This window comes from Cnephaeus nilssonii (genome assembly GCF_951640355.1).
Source record: "Cnephaeus nilssonii genome assembly, chromosome: 12".
Taxonomy (NCBI): domain Eukaryota; kingdom Metazoa; phylum Chordata; class Mammalia; order Chiroptera; family Vespertilionidae; genus Cnephaeus; species Cnephaeus nilssonii.
Window position 1 is genome coordinate 27482488 of NC_137083.1, and position 22467 is coordinate 27504954.

General features: G+C 42.0%; 1 protein-coding gene across 4 annotated transcripts in view; it reads left to right on the forward strand.

Annotated features, from left to right (window-relative positions):
• The window catches only part of CDK6 (cyclin dependent kinase 6), a 212392-nt gene extending 190460 nt beyond the window's left edge, over window positions 1-21932 (forward strand). For all 4 annotated transcript variants that reach the window (XM_079786303.1, XM_079786304.1, XM_079786306.1 and 1 more), the window contains exons 7-8: window positions 4622-4757; window positions 11533-21932. In XM_079786303.1, the coding sequence (XP_079642429.1) occupies window positions 4622-4757; window positions 11533-11679 (283 nt within the window). In that variant the 3' untranslated portion in view covers window positions 11680-21932. The remainder of the gene's footprint in view (window positions 1-4621; window positions 4758-11532) is intronic.
• The last annotated feature ends 535 nt before the right edge of the window (window positions 21933-22467 follow it).

The following is a 22467-nucleotide window of genomic DNA, read 5'->3' on the forward strand; positions in this document are numbered from 1 at the left end:
GGGGTCGTTTCAGATGCATCCACCATCAGAAGTGGGGTGCGTGGTGGCCTGGTAACCCATCCTTGCCCCCTGGGCTCCCTGTCCCCATCGGGTATCCTTTAGTCATCCAGGTTGCTTTGGCATTGTGTTCCCGGACGAAGAATGGTATGCGACACAATCCATTTTTCTTTGGAGCACTGAAATAGGAAATGAGAATCCTAGGTCCTAGTCCTAGGTCTTTGGCTAAATAACTGTAATCTTGAGTCAAGTCATTTCACATACCCTAAAAAGAGCGTCCACGGTGCCTGCTGCATAGTCAATGCTTTAAAAATGTTAGCTGTTTTTACAATTCATTAGTAATTGTTTAACCATGGTGTTCCTCGACTTCTTTACCTGAGAAATGGAACTTTGGGCTTTAATTTTCTTTACGTTCCCTTCTTGTGCTTCAATTCCTTGGTTCCAGTTGTCTGTTACATAGCTCCTCGCTGATTTGTAGAGTTCCATTCATGTCTGCATGTGTGCATGTGAGGGTATGGATGCTTTCATGTTTCTAGAATGTAAAAAGTGGGGGGGGGGGGGCTTTTCTTCTCACCAAGCATGCAGTATGGCATCCTTTGGGGATTTGTGCATTTGCCAAGTCCCATCAAAATTGGGGTGGAGTAGGAAGAAAGTGGGAGTTGCAGAACACATGAAAAAAAGCCCTGATCATTGGTCTGTGGCATTTTCTAGGAATCCTGGTGATTTCTAGGATATTTGTAGTCTGTAAAACTGGGGAGAAGTACCCCTGGAGAAAAGGATTCTATTTTAACCCCGTCTACCCAGGCATGACTGCTTAAAACAGTTGAAACACACCCAGAACCTGACTTTGTTCTTTGGGTAACGGGAAACAGCTCCCGTAGACATCTGTTAGCGCCAGTGCCACTGCTGAGTCAGAACCCGGTGGCTTTGAGGTCTGAAAAACATTTGCTCGTTTTATTGTCTGGGGGCTGCCTGGGTCCAGGGCAACTGCCACAGCCGCTGCTCCTCCTGCTGCTACTGAACACTCTGTACGATGGGTGGCTCAGGACGGAACTGGCTTCTGAAATGTCCAGTTCTTTGTCATTGAGTGATGAACTCCATCTACTCTTCCCATCCCTGTTGAATGTAGTTGGTGTGCATGGGATCTTGACGAGGGACGTGGGAAAGTCAGACCCTCTGAGGGAAGGAAAGCAGCTTGCCAGGCACTGAAGCCCTCCACCTGCTTTCCCTGCTGACACCACCTGGGCACCTGGTCCACCTCCAGCCCTGGCGTCGGCGATCGTGTTAACATTGCTGGTGCCCCTGAGGAGAACGCAGCCAGTGAGAGGGACCAGGAGCAACCTTCGCTCAGCCTGTTTGACTTGCTTCCAAGGGGAAGCCGGTTCCACCCGTGGCAAAGGCCTGAGATCCTAGGTTGCAAGCAGGAAGAAGCCATGAAGTCCTACATGTTCTGTGCCTTGAGGCTTTACTTCTTGGTTGTTTCCTCTAAATGCAGTTATTACTTTGGTGTAGAGAAAAGGGACAATACTGCACCCTAGTGTCACTTCTAAAGTACGGGGAAAATGATTTCTGTCCCCACCTTCACTGCCAATTATAGGTTTTGTGCTCTGTCATTCTTTCCGGTACAAATGTCAACTTTTAAGGCTTATATTCAGCTGTCCAAATACTGAAATTTGATGCAGGCACTTTTTAACGGGCCTATCGGAATTTCACCACGCTCACATATGGGCCATAAAAGCTCATACTGTATGAAACTGAATTATTTTTAAAGAAAGTTTATGTTCACATTCTCTTTAAGGGGAAAAAAAATGTTTGTGTTTAGGAAGATTTATACTTTCAAAGAACAGCGAGTACTTTGAAAGTGAAACTGAATGCTTTTCGCCTGTGGCATTTTGGAGCATTTTTAAGACCAGAGTCATCGTTAAATAGAACCAAAATATTGGGTTTGGAATAAGGAGAATTGGGTTCACTCCAGGCTCTGTGGCTAAACTCGCTATGTGTGGCTTTACCAGTCCATTTCATTCCTGTAACTCAGTTTCCCCATCTATAAAACAGAAATAGTAATACCTAAATAGTAGTAGTAATAGATGTCATGAGAGGTTGTTAGAGGGCTCAGGGGAGGTGATAGACTTACAAACACTTTTAAAAGTTATTTATGTAAACATGTATATAATTATGTACCACATATAAATACAGAGTCCTATTTTTCGGAGGGCTTTTGGCATTCAGCTGCCCATATTGCCAGGTTTAACTCAATATAAATATATTGAAAGCTACAAATAAAAAGATTTTAAATTATTACTAGTAGTTGTTGTAACCAGTTTCTAGATAACTAACTGGTGATAGTATGTAAATATATTAATATAAAAAATGGCTAAAAAATAAAAATGAAAGAAAAATTTTTAAGTTCTTTAATAAGCATTCTTCTTTTCTTCCTCTCCCATTCTCATTCTATCCAAACACATACATATTCATTTCCTTTAATAATTCGTAGTGAGGTTTTTTTTCTTCTTTGTACTCTTACTCTAGATCTTGCTATTAAGCACATTTTGTACAGTTGCCATTTCCATTCATTTGTTCCAGTAAATATGTCCCTGACTCTGTCTTTATCTGCCTCGATAACATGGCTCTCCCAGCGTATCCTACAGAGGTAGGATTGTCTTTGCCCAGACGCCCGCTGATGGGTACAGTTATGACACGCTGTCTGCTCTCCCCAGGGGAGGTCTAAGACCTGGGCTCTGTTTAGGTAAGAGAAGGGGAACAAAGCCCTATAGAGATCCTGTGACATTTAGCACCACATCTTCCTGAAACTTGGAAATCCGTTCAGGAGAACTCACCCCTCTGGGCCTTAGTCCCAGCGAGGGCAGGCCAAGAAGACCCTAATGCAGGCAGGCCAGCAGCATTTCTAACTGTAGTTTAAATCGTTCATCAATATTTGAATAGTCATAGATTCTGTTCACTAAATTATAATTTTTTTTTAGTTTAGCATTAATTCAGTCTATGTGAGACATAAGTTTTTGCATCCCCTGATTTCCTTTGTTCAAACCTACTTACTACCTATACACACGCTATAAATAATATCTACATAATGTATATTATGTTGTTTAAAGCCACTGACCTACAATATTTCTGAAGAACCTTAAGTTATATATTGCTAAAACTCAAGCAGTTCATATGTTAAGGTGGTAGTGCCAACACATTTTAGATTAATAACATTATTTCCCTCTTATCCTATGTAATAAAGAGGTAATATCCAAATTGACTGTCACGCCCTCACAAGATGGCTGCCTACGACCAGGCCGGTGGGGGGGTAGTTGGGGGTGATTAGACTGGCAGGGGGGCTGTGAGGGGTGACTAGGCTGGTGGGGGGGGGCAGTTGGGGGCAACCAGGCCGGCAGCAGGGGCAGTTAGGGGCGATCAGGCCAGCACACAGAGGCAGTGAGGGGTGATCAGGCTGGCAGGGAGGGGGAAGTTAGGGGGCGACCAGGCCGGCAGTGGGGGCAGTTAGGGGTGATCAGGCCAGCACACAGAGGCAGTGAGGGGCAATCAGGCCGGGGAGGGTGCGCCGTGAGGGGTGACCAGGCAGGCAGGCAGGTAAGCGATTAGGAGCCAGTGGTCCAGGATTGTGAGAGGGGTGTCCCAGATTGGAGAGGGTGCAGGCTGGGCTGAAGGGACCTACCTCCCACACGCGCCCCCCCCCCCCATGAACGAATTTTGTGCACCAGGCCTCTAATGGATAATAATAATGGGTAATGTATTGATGTTGACAAGTACTCATTATATAAAAAAGACACTGAAATTCATAGAAGTTAAGCAATTTCTCCTTACCTACCCATAAGTGTCAGGTGCAGAATTTGAACCCAGATCTGCCTATTTCCAAAGCCTGTGTTGTTTTTATATTATTTGATGCTCTGTCCACATTTCTGGACTCAGAATCATTTTCAGGGAAAACATAAATGATACTGTTTTTATTTATTTGCTCACTTTGGAATACCTTGAAATAGTTATGCAATAAAAACATATAAATTAATTTTGATACTAAATTATAAAATAGTGTTTGCATAACACAGGACTAACATACCTTTCACCTCTTCTTTTTGTCTGATTCTAATGGATGTAGTTGGGGAATTAATCTTTAACCAAGAGTGCAACCAAATTTATGTGTTAAGAAATAATGTGACATGAGCATCATAAAAGCAGGTCAATACCAAAGTGCTTGATCAGAACACAAAAAGCAATCTTAAGCATAAAGGAAAATGTTCTGTGCCCATGTGGGTCTACTTTTAATATATAGGTCCTGCCCTATCTGTATGTCAGGGCTTATTGGTAATTGAATACTTTCCATTTCTTCATTATCTCTTCTGTTTACTATCTGCTTCCAGAGTAATCTCTTAACTCTCCCCAGCGAATTTTACAGTTCTCCTGTGAGATTTACCCTCTACCCCATGATCACCGTAATGCAGCTGAACAGAGAGAAAAGAGCATCCTGCCAGTCATACAAGTGAGGGGCTCTGGGGCTCTGTGTCCCCGGTGCCTGCCCCTTAGACTTTACCTTCATCTAGAATTGGGTGGGAAAATAGCTTCTGCGTAGCAGCTGATGTTCACATGTGGTTTTCTTTTGTAGCGTAATTGGACTCCCAGGAGAAGAGGACTGGCCTAGAGATGTTGCGCTTCCCAGGCAGGCTTTTCACGCAAAATCTCCTCAGCCTATTGAGAATTTTGTAAGCGACATTGACGAACAAGGCAAAGACCTACTTCTGGTAAGTTCAGCCGATGCGGAGTTGATCTGCACTGTGCTGCTGAGGGACTTACCCTGTCCTCTCTGGGTGGTGGGGACAGCATCAGTTCAGCATCACGAGCCACCCCCTCCCGAGGCATGGGCCGCAACCTCTCTGCAGCTCTCCTTCCCACACCTAGACCGGAAGGAGTCAGCGCTCCCATTCTGTAGTGTATCCTGCATTTCAAATATAGACGTAAGAGTCTGTAGGTCTTAGTAGAAATGTTGTGCTTCCGCTCTGTGTGGGCACAGCCAGTGATTGGCAGGTCTGCAGAGCTGTTGATTTTCCCAGTAGAAACTCACTCCATCTTCCCCTGATGGGGGCTCATTTTCTGGTGCTTAGGCAATGGTTCCCTCCACTGCCAAGTTATGAATAAGGACAGCTGAACTTCCTCCCCACTGTTGGTTTCTAAGGCCTGTATCCTTTGAAATAAATTAATCAGAAGTCAGAATATTGGCCTAGACCAGTGGTCGGCAAACTCATTAGTCAGCAGAGCCAAATATCAACAGTACAACGATTGAAATTTCTTTTGAGAGCCAAATTTTTTTTTTAAATATATTTTATTGATTTTTTTTTATAGAAAGGAAGGGAGAGGGATAGAGAGTTAGAAACATCGATAAGAGAGAAACATCTGAGAGAGAAACATTGATCAGCTGCCTCCTGCACACTCCCTACTGGGTATGTGCCCGCAACCAAGGTACATGCCCTTGACCGGAATCGAACCTGGGACCCTTTAGTCCGCAGGCCAACGCTCTATCCACTGAGCCAAACCAGTTGAGGCTGAGAGTCAAGTTTTTTAAACTTAAACTTCTACTAACACCACTTCTTCAAAATAGACTCGCCCAGGTCGTGGTATTTTGTGGAAGAGCCATACTCAAGGGGCCAAAGAGCCGCATGTGGCTCGCGAGCCGCAGTTTGCCGACCACGGGCCTAGACAGACTTGCTGACTCATCTGCTATTTAGGAAAATTTTTTGCTTGATTTCAAATAACACAGGCAAGTACTGACATTACCTTAAGAAAAGGGGGTTTGATGGGATGTTTCATGTGGCCTGGAGATGGGCAGCCATTCAGAGTAGAAATGCCCTGTCTCTGTCCTGTGCATCACCTGCTCTTAGCACCTCTGCTTTTCTCTGCCCCGGATGCCTCTTCTCCCCCTCATGGATTCTTTCCAGTCGTACTGTCTGGGCCCTTGACTATCAGAACTTCACATAACTCATGGCTTCTTCCAGCTCCAACCCCCACTGCTTACATTTGCCCTGTCAGTATTTCCTACATCAGATTCCGAAAAGGAAGAACCTGACTGGCATACCTTACCTTTTTGCCAGGCTGCTGGTCCAGTCAGCTGTGCTGGGAAGGGGTAGGGATCGTGTGGTATAACATAGGGCCACCACAGGCTTTCCTTTTCAGCAGGAACTTTGAATGACAGACAGTATCACCTGCTCATTTAGGGTGCCCCCTTAGCAGTGGTGTCTTTCAAAGTCAGACAACACACTAGTGCTAGATTGGGAAAAGTAGCAGGAGACCAAGAAGAAAAATGAACAAAGATTCCCACCAGCGGTGCACGAGGGTTCCTTTTTCTCCGCATCCTCGCCAACACTTGTCGTTTGTTGATTTGTTGATGATAGCCATTCTGACAGGTGTGAGATGGTACCGCATTGTTGTTTTGGTTGGCGAGGATGCGGAGAAAAAGGAACCCTCGTGCACTGCTGGTGGGAATGCAGACTGGTGCAGCCACTGTGGAGAACAGTTTGGAGTTTCCTCAAAAAACTGAAAATAGAACTCCCATTTGACCCAGTAATCCCACTCCTAGGAATATATCCTAAGAAACTGGGAACACCAATTAGAAATGATAATATGCACCCCTATGTTCATAGCAGCACAATTTACAATAGCTAAGATCTGGAAACAACCTAGGTGCCCATCAGCAGATGACTGGATCAGAAAACTATGGTACCTCTACACAATGGAATACTATGCTGCCATAAAAAAGAAGGAATTCTTACCATTTGCAGCAACCTGGATGGAATTGGAGAACATTATGCTGAGTGAAATAAGCCAGTCAATGAAAGAAAAATACCACATGACCTCACTCATTTATGGATAATAAAGAACATTATAAACTGTTGAACAAAAAGATAGATACAGAGGCAGTAAAGCATCAAACAGTCTGTCAAATTACAGCAGGAAGGTTAGGGAGAGGTGGGGGAGATAAGAGATCAACCGAAGGACTTGTATGCATGCATATAAGATAAGCATAACCAATGGACGCAAAACTCTGGGGGGTGAGGGCATATATGGGAGTGGGGTGGGGGTGGGGGCAATGGTAAGATATGAACACATATAATACCTTAATAAAAAATAATAATAAAATAAAATAAAAATGAACAAAGAAACGTACCCAAGAGAGAAGGAAGAAGCAAGTGGAGGAGTAAGAGCAGAGCCAGTGACATCGGGACTAGGGGAAACGTAAGCATAAAGCATAATATCCACAGGCGTTCAGAGAAAGGACAGCCCGAAACCACACAGCTCGGAACTGCCCGCAGCTGCTTGTGGGACCCAGGCTGGAACCAGAAAGCAGAAGACGGGCCACTTGGTGCAAGACAGGCAGCCGCGCCCCCAACAGCACCCGTTGCGTCCTATTGGAAATCATTTACTAAGGAAGAAAAGTGAAGACTGTTAGAAAGTTTGTGTTATTTAAGAAACCATTAGCATTTGGAAGTTTAGCACGTTAAGTTATTCTTCATTTTCATGTGGAAAAAAAAGGTTGGCTTTATACCATGTGTCAGTCGTATATGTATGGGCATATATACACCAACATTTATAAATGCTCTTATATATATACAAGGGTGGGCGAAAACAGGTTTGAGTTGTGAGTGGCATTCTTTTGAGTTAGTAAAGCTATTGTCATCTTAACCTGCATGTCTTTTTCCATACAAGCAACTATAGACCTACTTTTGCCCACCCCTGTATATAAGACAATTCAGGGGGAAAATTATTTTTTTAACAACTGAAATCGACACATCTTTTCGAGTTTTGTCCCCTTGGTTATGGTTAACTTGGGAGGCTAAATACTTATTCCAATTATGATGCTTTTGCTGGGGAAAAAAAAAGTTAGAATTCCTGCTAACTGTTTTCAGAGCCTGAGGCACTTTTTTTTATCTTTTTTTTTTTTTTTTTTTGATCGTTGTATTTAGTCTGCTTTTTCTGCATAACAAATAAAACAAAACAAAAATACTAGCATATAACAGTGAGCATTTCTTTCTTGCTCATGGGTCTGCAGATTGGCAGAGGCAGCTCTCCTCCTGCCTTCAGGGCAAGTACAGGTCTTTCCCTGAGCCTTATTCTGGGGCCCAGGCCAGAGAGGCTTCAGCTCCTGGGAGCATGTTTTTCTCCTGGGAGAAGGCGGATCCTCCCAAAAGGGCAAGCAGAAGCCTGAGAAGGCCGTGAAGGCCTGGGCTCCGAAAGCCACCCTGCTGCTCCTGTCCTCATCCCACCACTGGCCAGAGCACGTTCCCTGGCCAAGGCCGACCTTGGGAGGGGAAAGAACGCTCTCACCATGGAGGGTGGGAAGGGAAGAAAGGGAATATGTGCTGGAAACGTTCAGATCCTCCTAAGTAAGTTGTAATTTCCAACGCTCATTTTTATAAGTCAGTGTTTTGAGGAAGTAAATTAAATGTTCTTGCAGAAACAATATGATTACATAAGATTTGTTTAATACTCAAGCCAGCCAGTTGCACCTTTGGAGTAGAGCAATAATAGATCTTGGCCACCTTTCCCAACAGTATTTCTGTAGGACATAATGTATTAAGACTTCCAACTTGAGATTCTCACACACCCCCACATTAGGCTAAGGAATTCTCCTCCTCTCTCCCCTCTTTCCAGCTCTAAGCCATCAGTGTAACTGTGGGAACAGGGCTTCCTCCCAGAGAAGCCTCTAGGGACTGTCTCTGTATCTTGAACACATTCCCACAACTTTTTTTAAAATATATTTTTATTGATTTCAGAGAGGAAGGGAGAGGGAGGGAGAGATAGAAACATCATTGATTGGCTGCCTCCTGCACAACCCACACTGGAGATGGAGGCCACACCCAGGCATGTGCCCTGACCGAGACTCGCTCTGTGACCTCTTGATTCATAGGTCGATGCTCAACCACTGAGCCGCACCAGCTGGGCTCCACAATTTTTTATTTCTTCTTTTCTGTGTGCTGGGGATTAAACTGGCTGCTTCTTTTTCTACTGCCACTACCTAACTTTCTCCTTCTTAGACTCTGGGAAGAGAGAGCTCTGTCTCAAGAATGTTGCCCCTACTCCTGTCCTTTGGGAGTTCGTCCCTTCCTTGTCAAGCTTTTCTCAGAATGCTTATTGCTGTTAGAGACAGCAGAACCGTTCAGTGAACGCGCTCCTTCCTCTGCTTGTCCTTTTGCTCTTTGGTTTTCAGAAGACACTATGAGGAGGCTAGCGCCCATGGACTGGTAGGGAGCTCAGGATGAATAAGATTTCTGGGGACCCAAAAATTCGCCGGAAATTATACGTAGCATTTTCTACTTGTACATGTTTTCCTAGGCCAATCACGTTTAACAGAGCTCCTGAAGAGCAGAAACCCAGATTAACGGGAAGTGGTCTGCCTAGCCATAATAATGTTAAGTCTTTAGATGACATAGAAGACTCAAATACAGAGACATGTCAGATACCCAGCTCACTTCAGTGCCTCTTGCCTCACAAAGATGGAAATGCTGTTACAGCTTCCCTGCCGCTTGTGAACTCCCAGGGCATTGCTTGCCACCTGCTGGGTACTCCTGAGGTGTTGGTGGAAGGAGAAGTGTGGACTTGAAGAACAAGTTGCTTGGGGTTGCCCTAGCTGGTTTGGCTCAGTGGATAAGAGTGTCGGCCTGTGGACTGAAGGGTCCTGGGTTCGATTCCGGTCAAGGGCACATGCCCGGGTTGTGGGCTCGATCCCCAGTGGGGGACATGCAGGAGGCAGCCAATCAATGATTCCCTGTCATCATTGATGTTTCTACCTCTCTCTCCCTCTCCCTTCCTCTCTGAAATCAATAAAAATGTATTTAAAAAATTTTTTTAAAAAAGATTGCTTGGGGTTGGATTGGAAATGGACTGAGATTAGGGAAATTTTCTGGCTCATTGATTATGAATCAACAGTTTGGGAATAGAGATCACAGGTTCATAGAAATGTAGGTTTCGATGGCACAAAGTTTGTTAGCATTAGAAAAATCACTACCTAAAGAAAATGACATGCCTACTACAATAATAATAATATATCTTAAAGAACCTGGGGTGGGTTGCAGAGAAATTCTGGGTATTAACAATCCACAGGCAACCCAAAAGGTGTTGCCTTTCACCTTCTATCTGCACTTTGAGTTGACAGCCTGGAACAGAGTTTAGTGACTTGAATTGAACCTAACGGATTCCTTCTAGGGATGCCCTAGCCCATATGGCACCTGGATGTGAATTAGAAGGAAGGCATCCCTCTGCTGGTGTAGCCCTGGGGCAGGGAGCGTGGCTTGCTAGTAGATGAGGATGATTAGGATCTAGATTTTAGCCTGACTCTGCCTCCTCCTTAATAGAGAACGCCTTTATTTCCTGGCTTGACATGTGCTTGTTTTTTGTTGTTATTTTGTTTTGTTTTTTATTTTAGGAATTTTTCAGAGCCTGTTTTGATTTGGAGAGCAGTTCAGTAATTACCCTTTACACTTGAACAACCTTGCCATTCTCTGCTCATTGACAGACCTTGTAGGAAGACTTCAGAGATAGGGTGAAGTCTCTGACAGTGGCACAAAGTTTGTTAGCATTAGAAAAATCACTACCTAAAGAAAATGACATGCCTACTACAATAATAATAATATATCTTAAAGAACCTGGGGTGGGTTGCAGAGAAATTCTGGTTAGTAACAGTCCACAGGCAACCCAAAAGGTGTTGCCTTTTTCTGAGGGGCATTTTATACATTAAGGACATATATAAAATGAGAACTGTCTATAGTAAGCATGTCAAACTCTTGGCCCACGGGCTGCACGCAGCCCATAACAAATATTTTTGCGGCCCAGCCAATATAACGGTATGTAAGAAACGTTTTAATAAAAATTTAATAACTTAATTTTTACAATATCCTGTTATACATAATTATTAATAACAAACTGCAACGTTCACTAATGACTGATTATTATAATCGTGTTGCATTCATTTCCCTTATGCTCAGGCGCACCATTTCTCTCCACTAATACTAGCAGCGAATTTTTTAGCTGATTGGCATGTCAGTTTTCTTGTACTGACTTGTTTGGTGTGCACAACAGGAAATATATCGCTTTCGGAAAAAAAGAAACATAGGTTTATTTGCGTTATGCTTATTAATTTGTGCAGTTATTCTGTGTCTGGTAAGTTAATGTTCAAGAAAAAATATTAGTTTTTATTAAAATGTTCTATTATTTTATGTTAACGATTACTCATTTATTTCAGCCCTTTGTATTCATCATGTCTCTATCGAAATAAGCCTACGTTTCTATGAAAATTGAAGCTTTTGTTTTTTTGCGGCCCACATAAACTTACACCTTGTTTATTTGGCCCGTGTTAGCCTTTGAGTTTGACATGCTTGGTCTACAGTGTACTTCGTGTCCCTTGAAATAGATGCTCATTCTCATTAGAGACACACATAATTCATGGTAGTGAAGATGTAACTACCCAAGTACATTTTTTTTAAGGGGACATGCTCTATGTCAATCAATTATTTCTTTTCTGTATCACAGAAGTGCTTGACATTTAATCCAGCCAAAAGAATATCTGCCTACGGTGCCCTGTCTCACCCATACTTCCACGACCTGGAGAGGCGCAAGGAGACCCTGGATTCCCACCTGCCACCCAGCCACAACAGCTCGGAGATGAATATAGCCTGAGCTCCCAGCCGCGGCCTCGAGCGGATCCCTGGAGAGCACCTTCGGTGTCTGATGGGTCCCCCTGCGTAAGCCCTTGCAGAGCTGTGGAAGATCACCGGCTGGGGACCTGCTAGCCGCCGTCTTCTGGATGGGCTCTGCTTCTCCGAGGAAACCGCTTAGTTTACTGTTTGAAATCAATGCAAGAGTGATTGCAGCTTTATGTTCATTCGTTGTGTGTTTGTCTGTTCGTCTGTTTGTTTGAAAAAAACCTGGAAAAATTCCAGAAGAGAAGCTGCTGACCAATCGTGCTGCCATTTCATTTTTCTAACCTTGAATGCTGCCAGTGTGAAGTGAGCAATCCAGGCACAGCTGATTGTGATGGATCTCCCTGCAGCTGCCGGGCCTGATTTGGTACTTTTGAGTGAACGCGTTGAGTGAGTGTGTGTGTGTGATTTTTGATCTCTTAAAGGGTTACTCTCTGTAAACGACGAGAATAATTGAATGCTGGGGATTCAAAGTGGCCCATAAATAACAGGCTTCTGTTGACCGAAGGTGGTTCACCAGAATGGGCCGCCCCCCCCCCCCCCCCCCCCCCCAATTAGAGAGAGGAGCCTATGTCCTCAGAATTTCTCTTCTGGCCACACGTAGTAAATTTGTTAGTAGTGAAACGTTCACTATCTAGATGAAGTTTTAGACACACATCAAAGAGGGGGGAAAAAATTCTAGTATCTTTAAGAGACCTATTTTTTAAAGCACACATTTCATTTACTCTTCCAAAAGCTGAATTTACTCATTCTAAGTACATTTTAACCTGTATAATATGCTTTATTGTTTCTTCTTCAAAAGTACCCTATAAGCGCCTTTCTTACTTGCTATAGTTTTAGGGAATGTACCTCAAATAGGTCCAAAACATAGAGAAAGCCTTTATTTCCTGGTTTGAAATGTATTTCCTTTTTTGGTTCTTTTGTTGTTGTTGTTGATTTCCTAGTTTGGTTTAGAGCGTAGTTCTCTGACTAGAAACAGGAATGCCATTTAAGTTTTTCCCACCTGTGACACTGTACTTTTTCTACAATTGCACTGCCTTGTTTGTGAAGTATCCATCTTCTCTATCCCCCGCGCCTCTGATAAATATTACTATCCTTACATTACCGATAGCAGATCACTTAAGCTGTTTGCATGCACTTTCTTTCTTTCTTTCAATGAACCTTTCGTAAACTGATTCAGATTATGGTTTATGGCTCTTAATTCCACGATCCTAACAGGGTCCCTCTGCTCTCATTCTAATGCAATCTTCCTACCTGTCATTCCCCGTTGTTGCCTAGGCAATGAGGGGAAGACTGGTTCTTCTCTATCACCAGCACATAGATGGCTTTAAACTGTTACTTAGTGTTTTATGTTTTTATGGAGTGTATTGTCAGTGTAGTATCTGAGGGAATATCTTTAACTATTTTTTTAGAAAGAAATATTTACTCTGACCTTTCCTCCTTCCTTCAGGCTGTGCTCATTTCCAGTGCCTCACGCGCACCCCTGCTCTCTGCGGGGCCAGCCTGACCCGGGCATTGTGAACAGCTTTACTCTTTCTCTTGCCATTTTCTCCGTAGATACTTTATATTTCATGCCATCTCTGCCTTATTTGTGGTGAGTGCTCATTTGGTTCTCATAACCAGAAGACACAGATTAAGTATGTTTGAGGAATTTTAGCTGCTTTGCCTTCTGACTCATGTTTTGAGTTCATGCAACCATGTTTTAGGGTTAGTGTTTTCAATGAATGGACATTGCTTCGCTGAGTAGAAAATATTCCAGGTGATGTTTGTGTATAGTCAAGCCTTACCGAATTCCTCACAGCTTAATATTGTATAGGACCATCTTGAACAAGAGAAAAATGGGGAGTTTTCTCCTTGACAGTTTTTTGGATCAGGAACCATTCTTTTTAATACTTTTTTTTTTTTTAATAGTGTTCCGATTCAGTAACTTGAAGAGCAGGAAAATTATTCTAAAGTAAGATATGGTGTTGCCCTACGAACCAGGAGATCACAGTTCAGTTCCTGGTCAGGGCACATACCTAGGTTGCAGGCTTGATCCCCAGTAGGGGGCGTGCAGGAGGCAACCTATCAATGATTGTCATCACTGATGTTTCTATCTCTCTCTCTCCCTGTCCCTTCCTCTCTGAAATCAATAAAAAGATATTTTTTAGAAATAAATAAAGATACGGATGAGAAGATGGGCCATAAGAATGTTTTACACTTTCTTCATTGTGACAGCATTATGTTTTGTCACCACTGTAAATGCTTGAGATATAATGAGCATTTAGGACTAGGTAGGCTAGCAGTCTCCCATGGAAATGTGAGTTCTGCCTTTTCTTTTGGTTGGGGGCAATATACAAAGATGTTTTTGCTGGGGCCTAGAAATTGGATTTTAAAACTCACTGCACTGATTGACTATGAGCTTTTCTGTTAGTATTCATGGCTAGAGTGAACATAACTTGAGTTTTTGCTTTTGCAAAAGTTTTCATAAGTTTGCTCTAGAAAAATGCAGCTGTTCTAAACTGGAATTTTTTTTCAGCATTCTTTAGAATTTTAAACAAATAAGAGCTCCACTTTTATTTCTAGCATATGCTTTGGGGTCCTTTCTCAGTAGTGTTGATAAAGAAAGCTTAAAGCACAAACTTTAAGGTATTAGGTCCTTGGCAGGTTATCCTCTGCGAGGCAGAATGAGAGGGCATCTCAGCCTCTGAACTTAAAGAGTCGTCCCAGCTCTTCCATGATTGTGGCTGTGACCCTTGAGGGATTACTCTCTTGTTTTCTGTTACTTCCATCAGGCTCACCAGGTCTGAAACCCAGATCCCACACAAGCGCTCTTGCCGTTAGGTTCTTTGAAGCGTATAGCAGAGTGCAAACTTACTGAATGCAGCATATTCTGTGACATATGTTTTCAGACATCTTTGCCAGAAGCTAGGCAGTGGTCAGCTGCAAAGGTCAGACTGCCCCAGAGTTACATGGAAGCAGCTTATAGCAGTAGAAATACGGTGAGCGATTTGAAATCACATTTGCATTTCTCTCCAGGACCGGACCAAGAATGTACATGATAGTTTCTATATCATATTCCGTCCTGGCAGCCCAGGCATTGTGGGGACTGTTGTGCAGGGTAGACTTGTAAAAACCTACATTTAAAAAGAGTAAAGGAGAAACCTGCCCCTTTAGTCATGTTAGCTAGCTGTTGCATCGCAAAGGTTAATAAAGACCTGACCCTATCACCTTAAAAACACAATTTCTAAGAGGTTGTAAGAATCAGGTGCATTGGAGCCTCCCACTTGGTCTCTCCTTTGAAGTGGGGGGGGGACTCAAGGAGCAGAGAACCAGTTTTGGAAGAAAGCTCTGGGCCACTTCAGATTCTTTCATTCTCACGATTTTCTCTCAGGAAACACGCACTGTGAATGGCAGGCTTTTCGTTTAGCCCCAGGTGACTTACTAAAACTAGTTCAAAATATTCACCTAAGAATAGAATCTCGGCCTTTTAGTTTTAAGTAAAAAAATGAATATTTCAGAATGCACAGGATGTTAATATTTTAAAGAAAACATGTACTTTTTAATAGAGAAATGTATAGTTTGACTCCAGGATGTGGTTCCCATCCATAATGATGAGAAAAACACTTAAATTGTACCAAACACTTTGAATCTTTAATTATGTATTTAAAATAAGCTTTTAACCAACTGTAGCTCCTTCTCTTAAAAGTAGTGCCAGTTAAGAGTCAGTAACGGCAATTTCTACCCGTTACGGAAATTTAATCATGTAAGCTTCCTAATATAAACATATTAAATTTCTTCTCTCCAAAGAATTGCTTCTTTTAAGTGACAACTTGACTATTTTTATGATAAGCATATGAGAGTTATCACACGTTTTCCAAAAGCAGGCTTGTGTTGCATACGTGGCTCTAAGAAAGAATAATGTTAAAAGTTTTAATAAGCCCTGAGAATTACTTAATTGTGCTAATATAGAGACTATAGAATATTTACTTTGGAAAGAAAATAATTGAAATGTTACCAATTCATAGATATTGTTAGAATTCATAAGAATGCATGTTTTACATTGTGATATAAAAATAAAGATGTCAAATGATTGCTAATTCTTTAAAAATCAAAAAAAGAGCCAGCAGTCGGTAGAGGAAATTCTAGAGAAAATGAAGGTATTCAAAGAAGGATATTTCAAAGTGAAATATATTTTGAGGGACATATATTTTAACAAATATATTGTAAGAATTGATATTGAAGTCATCTGACAACTATGAACTTGGGAAAGCCATTTTAAACAATTACCGTTTCAAAAATTGAGCTGAGCAAACTAAACCATCTGTATTCCTTTCTCATTTCATGGAAAAAAGCAGCCATATGAAGCTACACTTGTTATGCAAGTCTCAGATTGTTCTTTTTTTTAAAAAAAAAAAAGTAAATTTTAAAAAGGCATGTGCTTCCTAAGCCACCAGGACTTTTGAATAATTGTGAAACCCAAACCATTTATCCTGTGCCTATGCATTTAATGCATGCAGATATATGAGTAGGAAGATGGTTCCCTATTTCTTCTCCGCAGTGGAAAAACTTCTTGAGGCAACCAAAAAGCTGTCAAGCAATGTGAGTCCTCAGAAGATTAGTAATGGTGTTTTCCTCAAAAGCATAAGAAAATAGCATTTTCATTTCTTATCAATGCAATTTTCAGCCTAGTTCTGTTACATACCTATATCTCAAGCATTTCTAACATCTGCTTTTTCAGAAAAATAAACCAAAAATATTCTTTTGGCCTTTTCTATCATCTGACCTTTGGGAAACAACAAAGAGAGGAGGGTTCTGATTTTTCTCAGTTAGTTGTTTTTGTTTGTGTGTTTTTTAATGAAGTATGAATGGGCTTTTCAAAATTATTTCTATTTCTCAGCAATCTGGGGAGTTAATTTAGATAAATGAACAGACTTCCATCAACATACTTGTCTCCTTGATACTGGTGCTCTGGCCTTCAAGAAGAAAACAAGAGCCACCTGAAAATAAATAATGGCTTTTTTCAGGCAGCAATTTACGTTCTGTTACAGCAATTGGGAATTAATATCTTAGGGAAAAGAGATACCAAGGTCTTTTAAAATCCACACTCTCCTAAGAGATAAGCTGCTTGTTTTATTCCAGTATATTCCACAAGGTGGCACTTTTCATGGAGGCTGGGAGGGGGGTTGTGGGGGGAATCTGAGCAAGGCTAACGAGGTATTTCTGAAGACTTCATTCTAATTGTACTTTTGTGCACATACTTAACTCTTGTCTAGCACTTGTTTTTTAGGAGGCAAATAGTCTTCACACTATTCTGTAACTTAGATATTTTAGGTGTTAGCTAAGTTCTGAAGGATTGCAATTAAATTTTTCTGGAGGATGCATAATCCTCTCATTTTGATCATTTAAGAGAGTAAAGAAAGCTTAGGCATTCATTTATTTAAGGAACATTTTTGAGGTACCTAATTACCTCGCTTTTCTAGATGCACAAGTCTCCAAGGGGGACAGGCTTGTTACTAAAAAGGCAGCACTAGGTGTTGTGAGGAGTGTAACACTCCACCAGTGCCCCAGCCACATACTAAGCCCCTGTTTGCTGCTTTCATGTCCCAACATCCCCTGCCATCATGGCCTTTAGACATTCATTCAATTCTTAATCCTAATTTAAAAATCAGATGAACAAAATAAGTAGCACATCATTTACTAAATAGCAAAACTATTTTTTCTAAAGAATTGGCTATGCCGACACAGCCCTGAAATACTAAAAGACCTGCTCATTCTTACATTTGTATAATCCCACGTGTAAATTCACAAGAAATTGTCATTTAAAAATGTGTTGTCTAGACATGTGAGTATGGTAATTTAGGAGTATATCTACACACGTCTTTAATTTCTCCATGTGTGAAGTTCTTGGCAACTTTGTTATAGATATAAATACGGATATCCATATACTCATGTTTTAATTCACAGGTCTGCCCAAAAACCCATTAAACCCCCCAGGTTTTAGTTCCTTTTAGAAGTCCCTTTCCCCAGTTAGTGTCACTGAAATTTAGGAGGAAGGAAATTTCAGTATTTTTCGGAGTTTCCAGAAGGCAGTTGATTCCTGAGGAGTGAGGGAAATTCCATAGTGCCTGCTTGGCTTTCCTAAAGGGTGGCCCGCAGGCACGTCTCAGCAATTCACACTGAATCCAAATAGCGCGCACACTAGAGGCTGTCCAAAAACTCTGGCAAGTCGTCGGCCTCGTCCCTCTGCTTAAAGCCCCACCGAAGCAGGTTGCCATGTGAGGCCGAATTCAAACCTCGAATTTGGTATCGGTTGGGCCAGTCTTCATGCTGCCCCCAAACCTTCGGGGCGCGCTGCCCCGCCCGCCCCTTTGGCTGTGCAGCGCAGTGGGCGGAGCTGGCCGGGCCGCCCGCCGCTCACCTGTTCGCGCTGAAACGCCGCGGGGACCGGCCTGGAACCTGGCCGTGGTCCCCGCGCCTGCTGCTGTCGCAGAGGCATCCGTTCTGCAATCTCCGGGCGTCAAATGTCCAGGGAAGTAAACGGGCGTCTTCTGTGCATAAATAAGTACAACACCGTGCTCCGGGAGTTCAGGTAATAAAGAGATGCTGCTCGGTATGAAGCTGTCTATCCGGCATCTCTCCAGCTCTAAGCTCAGTTGCTTTTTTTTTTTTTTTTAAGAGGATATGTGTAATTACAGGAGAATTTTTTTTTTTAATTTTCTATCATTCTACATATATGATGGCAAAAGATATGCCTGGAAGGGTTTTGTTGTGTAACTTGTTTATTTTCTGCTTCATCCTCAGTTGGCAAAAGCTCCTAACTCTTTTGTTCCTTTTTTTTTTTTTTTTTCCGTCAAGTAATTAAAGGTATGTAAGCAAAGTATCTCGTGTAGTAGGGGATTTTCCCGGTTAGAGGAACTTGTGTGTGAATTGTTCTGTTAAGCAAATAATCCTTTATTTTAGGAGTTTGGGTTGTCAAATGTAGGTTTTTCTTCAAGGGGGCACATAACTGTACATATTACTACCAAGAACTATGACTGTAGCACTAATCAGCAAGCATACTGGTAGAGCCACACAATTAAGTTCTAGCTCTCTGTGGTTTCTAGCCAAATTCCGTTTATGTGCTTAGGTTACAGTCCTGCAGATATCCTGTATACCCTCACTTGAAAGTTTCTGATTTTAAGTTTTATGAAATGTTATAACATGTATTAGCTAGCAATAGTTCTATGCTCACCAGAAACTCTGAACTTGACCTTGAAGTCTCTGAATAATGAAAATAGGTTTCAGCAATAATACATTTATTGAACACCCCCCCCCCCCGCCCAAGTGCATTATATATCTTCTCATTTTGGTCCTGTGTTTGCAACAATGTATACATGACTGTTATAGTTCCTCACTTATTTGTATTCATTTATTTTGCTATGACAAATAATAAATTCATTAGTACATGGAGTAAATAGCATCAGTTACCCCTAGGATCAGCAGTTAACATGGTGAGGAATACCTATTTCAAGTTTTTCTACTTTTGCATAAATTATTTCTATTATTATTCATTTATATTATTTATTGCTGTATCACACTAGTCCTGTGAAAGTACAACTGAAGGTAGACCGCATTAGGGTATGCATTTAACCTTCATGATCCATGGTCTTGACAGAGCCAAGAAAGTAAAAATTAGACTAAGCCCCCAAGTAAGCTGCATGCATTTTAACATGATAGTAGAATTTAAGTCTATAGGTATAGTGTGTTTGTGTCTAGATGTTTTAATTATCATTATGTAAAGGAATTAAGGCATATGACTTTGTAGTTGTTCTTTTGTCAGATATGCACATGATAATATGGTGTGAAAATATAGCAACAATAAAAACTACAGACAGAAAAGCATCAGATACTGCCTTACTTTAGGAACTCTGCCAGATGGCCATCGGAGCTGATGCCAGGCAGAGACCGTGGGTGCTGTGCAGAGCCTCTTGTCTGGCCTAGAGAAGAGTCTCCACATGCGATCTAGAGCCCTCATAGGCATTGTGTGCAGCAGTGGGAACAGGTAGTCCTGTTGCAAGGAGAGCAGGGTGAGAGTTTTCTGTAGAAGCAGAACCGTCAGCTGGTGCCTTGAAGCTTCCAGAATGTGCTAGATGGAGAAGTCCAAGTTTCCGTGCTTCACACGACTTGGTTTTGTGCAGAAACAATCCAGTCTGGTAGTAAAAACAAGGACTGCGTGTACAATAGTCAGCAGTGGGATCTTAATAACCAACAATTCCCAACAACCTCAAAAGCTTGTTGCATTTCTGGTGTTTTAGGTTTTGATCTGAAGGTTAAATGGCAAGTGTTTGGTCTAGCAGAGCAGGGTGTGTTAAGAAAAGCACAGTACTGGTGCCCGTAGAGGGCAGGTTAGAACGAGAGGGCCTTGCAGGATGATCATTTCTGAGCTGTGTGAAATGTAGTCGTGTTTCTGCATTCCCATAGGGCCTAGTGAAAACGTTCTTCTAGGTTTCAGCAAGGATGTCACACCCAGTGAGCTTTTTTTCTTTTTCTTTTTTTTTTTAACTTACTAGTCTAATGTTCTAAGAGTAGAAAAAAAATCTTGATTTGGACATTTGCTTTGTTGGTTTCTGAGTTTGAAATTACAGTTCTGGAGGTGTAGAGACTGTGCATGTGCATGTCAGATACTAATCTAGGCTGTGTGAACCAGCCCAGGAGAGCCAATACTCGCCCATCCCCTGCATCTCTTCCTCCCTCCCTCTGAGGTGCTCCCTGCCCTCCTCCTGGCCAGTCCATGTGGTGCTCTCCATCCTCCTCTGCTGCTCTTTGGGCATCAGGGACAGGATGAGAGAGACTTTCGGCATCACGGGTGTGCTCAGGCTCGGCCGCCGTCCTTACCGGACCTTCAGCTGGCCGCAGTCATCAAGAGAAGGTTCCTGGTGCTGGGCACAGAGTGTGCTCACACCACCAATCCCAAATGCCCTCTAGCATCTTTGTATATACCTTGATTTTTAAGCCAAGTCATTCTACAGAGCATTCAGTTTGGGCTGTGATACAAAGAGAAAAACTAACCAAGAATACAAACCACATTTCAGGATGCTGCTTTCTGTCCATTTACAGGCTATATCCTTTTACTGTATTTCTTCATACTTGAAACTCATTCCGCTATTTTAATATCAGGGTACAGACTTATAAGGGTGCATGTTTCTTAAAGGTGCAAAATTACTCTCATTCCGTTGGCTCATGTTGCTACAGAATGCTCTGGTTTGGTGCTTTGGGTTCATCAGGTCAAAGAAGCAGTGTGGAAATTTACTGCCTGAACACAGTCTTACAAGAATGTTGGCAGATAGCTTGATGTTAGATAAGGCTCTGCTCTTTTCTCTGTACACAAGGTTGAGAGTTACCATACTGGCCTGGCAGGTTCAGCTGGGTACCCTTCTTCACAGGGCACATAAACCCTGTGCTCTCCAAAAGTGGGGGGAGGAGGGGTGTGCAGCTCTCTGAAAGCAGGAAATCTCCCTACATATCTGGATCATTTACCCTTAAAGAAAAACGGCCTCCGGTGTAGACAGGAACAGAATAGGGAGGACGGTCTCACTCTAGTGACCATCCCTCCTTTCCATACAGAAAACCCTCCTGAGGCAAAAAAAAAAAGAAAAGAAAGCTTATCTGTAAAGTTATCTTCTTCATAGTACCCTGAGCTGAATACTCTTGCTTCCTTCCCTATAGGTAAATGAAAATGCAGGTCAGTTGATCTAGACCCGAAAAAGAAAATAAAAAAGTAGGTGTTTGTGTAGATGAAATATGCAAGCCAATGGCCACCAAAACTTCCATTAAATACCCCATCACTAGCCATTTTCAAAGCTCAAGTAAGGAATGTTTTATGACCCCGGGTTTCTGAGGTCAAAGGTAGCCATTCTAGCATGCGCCTTACTCTAAGAATTCCTTGGAGAGAGAACTGCCAATAGTGAACACTGCAGTGGCAAAGGTAACATGTCAGAAAATTCAGAGGGTTGCAGATCAATAATCCTTTGGAAACTGGATGTCTTACTGGGTGCTAGAATGCAAATTAAGGTATTTATTTTCAGATAATGGAAAATTTGTTGTTTTTTAAGAATCGGTGTTGAAATGTCATTGTCCAGTTCATTGTTTTCTCTTATACCCAAGCTCAACAGAAGCAAAAAAAAAAAAAATGCTTTGTATATTTGTCATGCTTTCTGTATTTCTTACAAGAAGAATATTAGTAGCAAATAAAAATAATAAAAGCAGCGATTTAAACAGCTTTCTGGGAGATGCATTACTGTCCTAGCTATTTTATATTATAATGTAAAATGAATATAATCGCAGTCGGTAAAGTAACATTTAATAAAATAAGTTTTAGCAGAATATGTTTTAAACTTTGAAGAGACTCCTTTTCAGGCTTCAACTGTTTTTAAAAAGTAAAAAGCAGCTCCTTGCGCTTAGAGCTTCAGTAACAGATGTTTAATAAGCTCTTATGAGTTGACCATGCTAAGCACTGAGGAACTGAAAATGAGTAAGGCATGGGCAGTCCTTTCTGACGTTACAGACGGAATCTGTGGAAAAGGTTTGTGTGACCAATTGCTGATAACCTGGAGATGATCCAAAAGTTTGCATCAGAAGTGCTGTCTGAGTGGACTCAAAACAAGTCAGTGTTTGCCAGCCCTACAAGGAAAAATACTTCCCGTGTGCAGAGGCATGCCGTTCTGAAAGAGCGGGCAGCAAGCTTGCAGAGGCCACACCTGGAGCTGTAGCTTTCAGACAGCGGGATCATAACCTATAGCAAAAA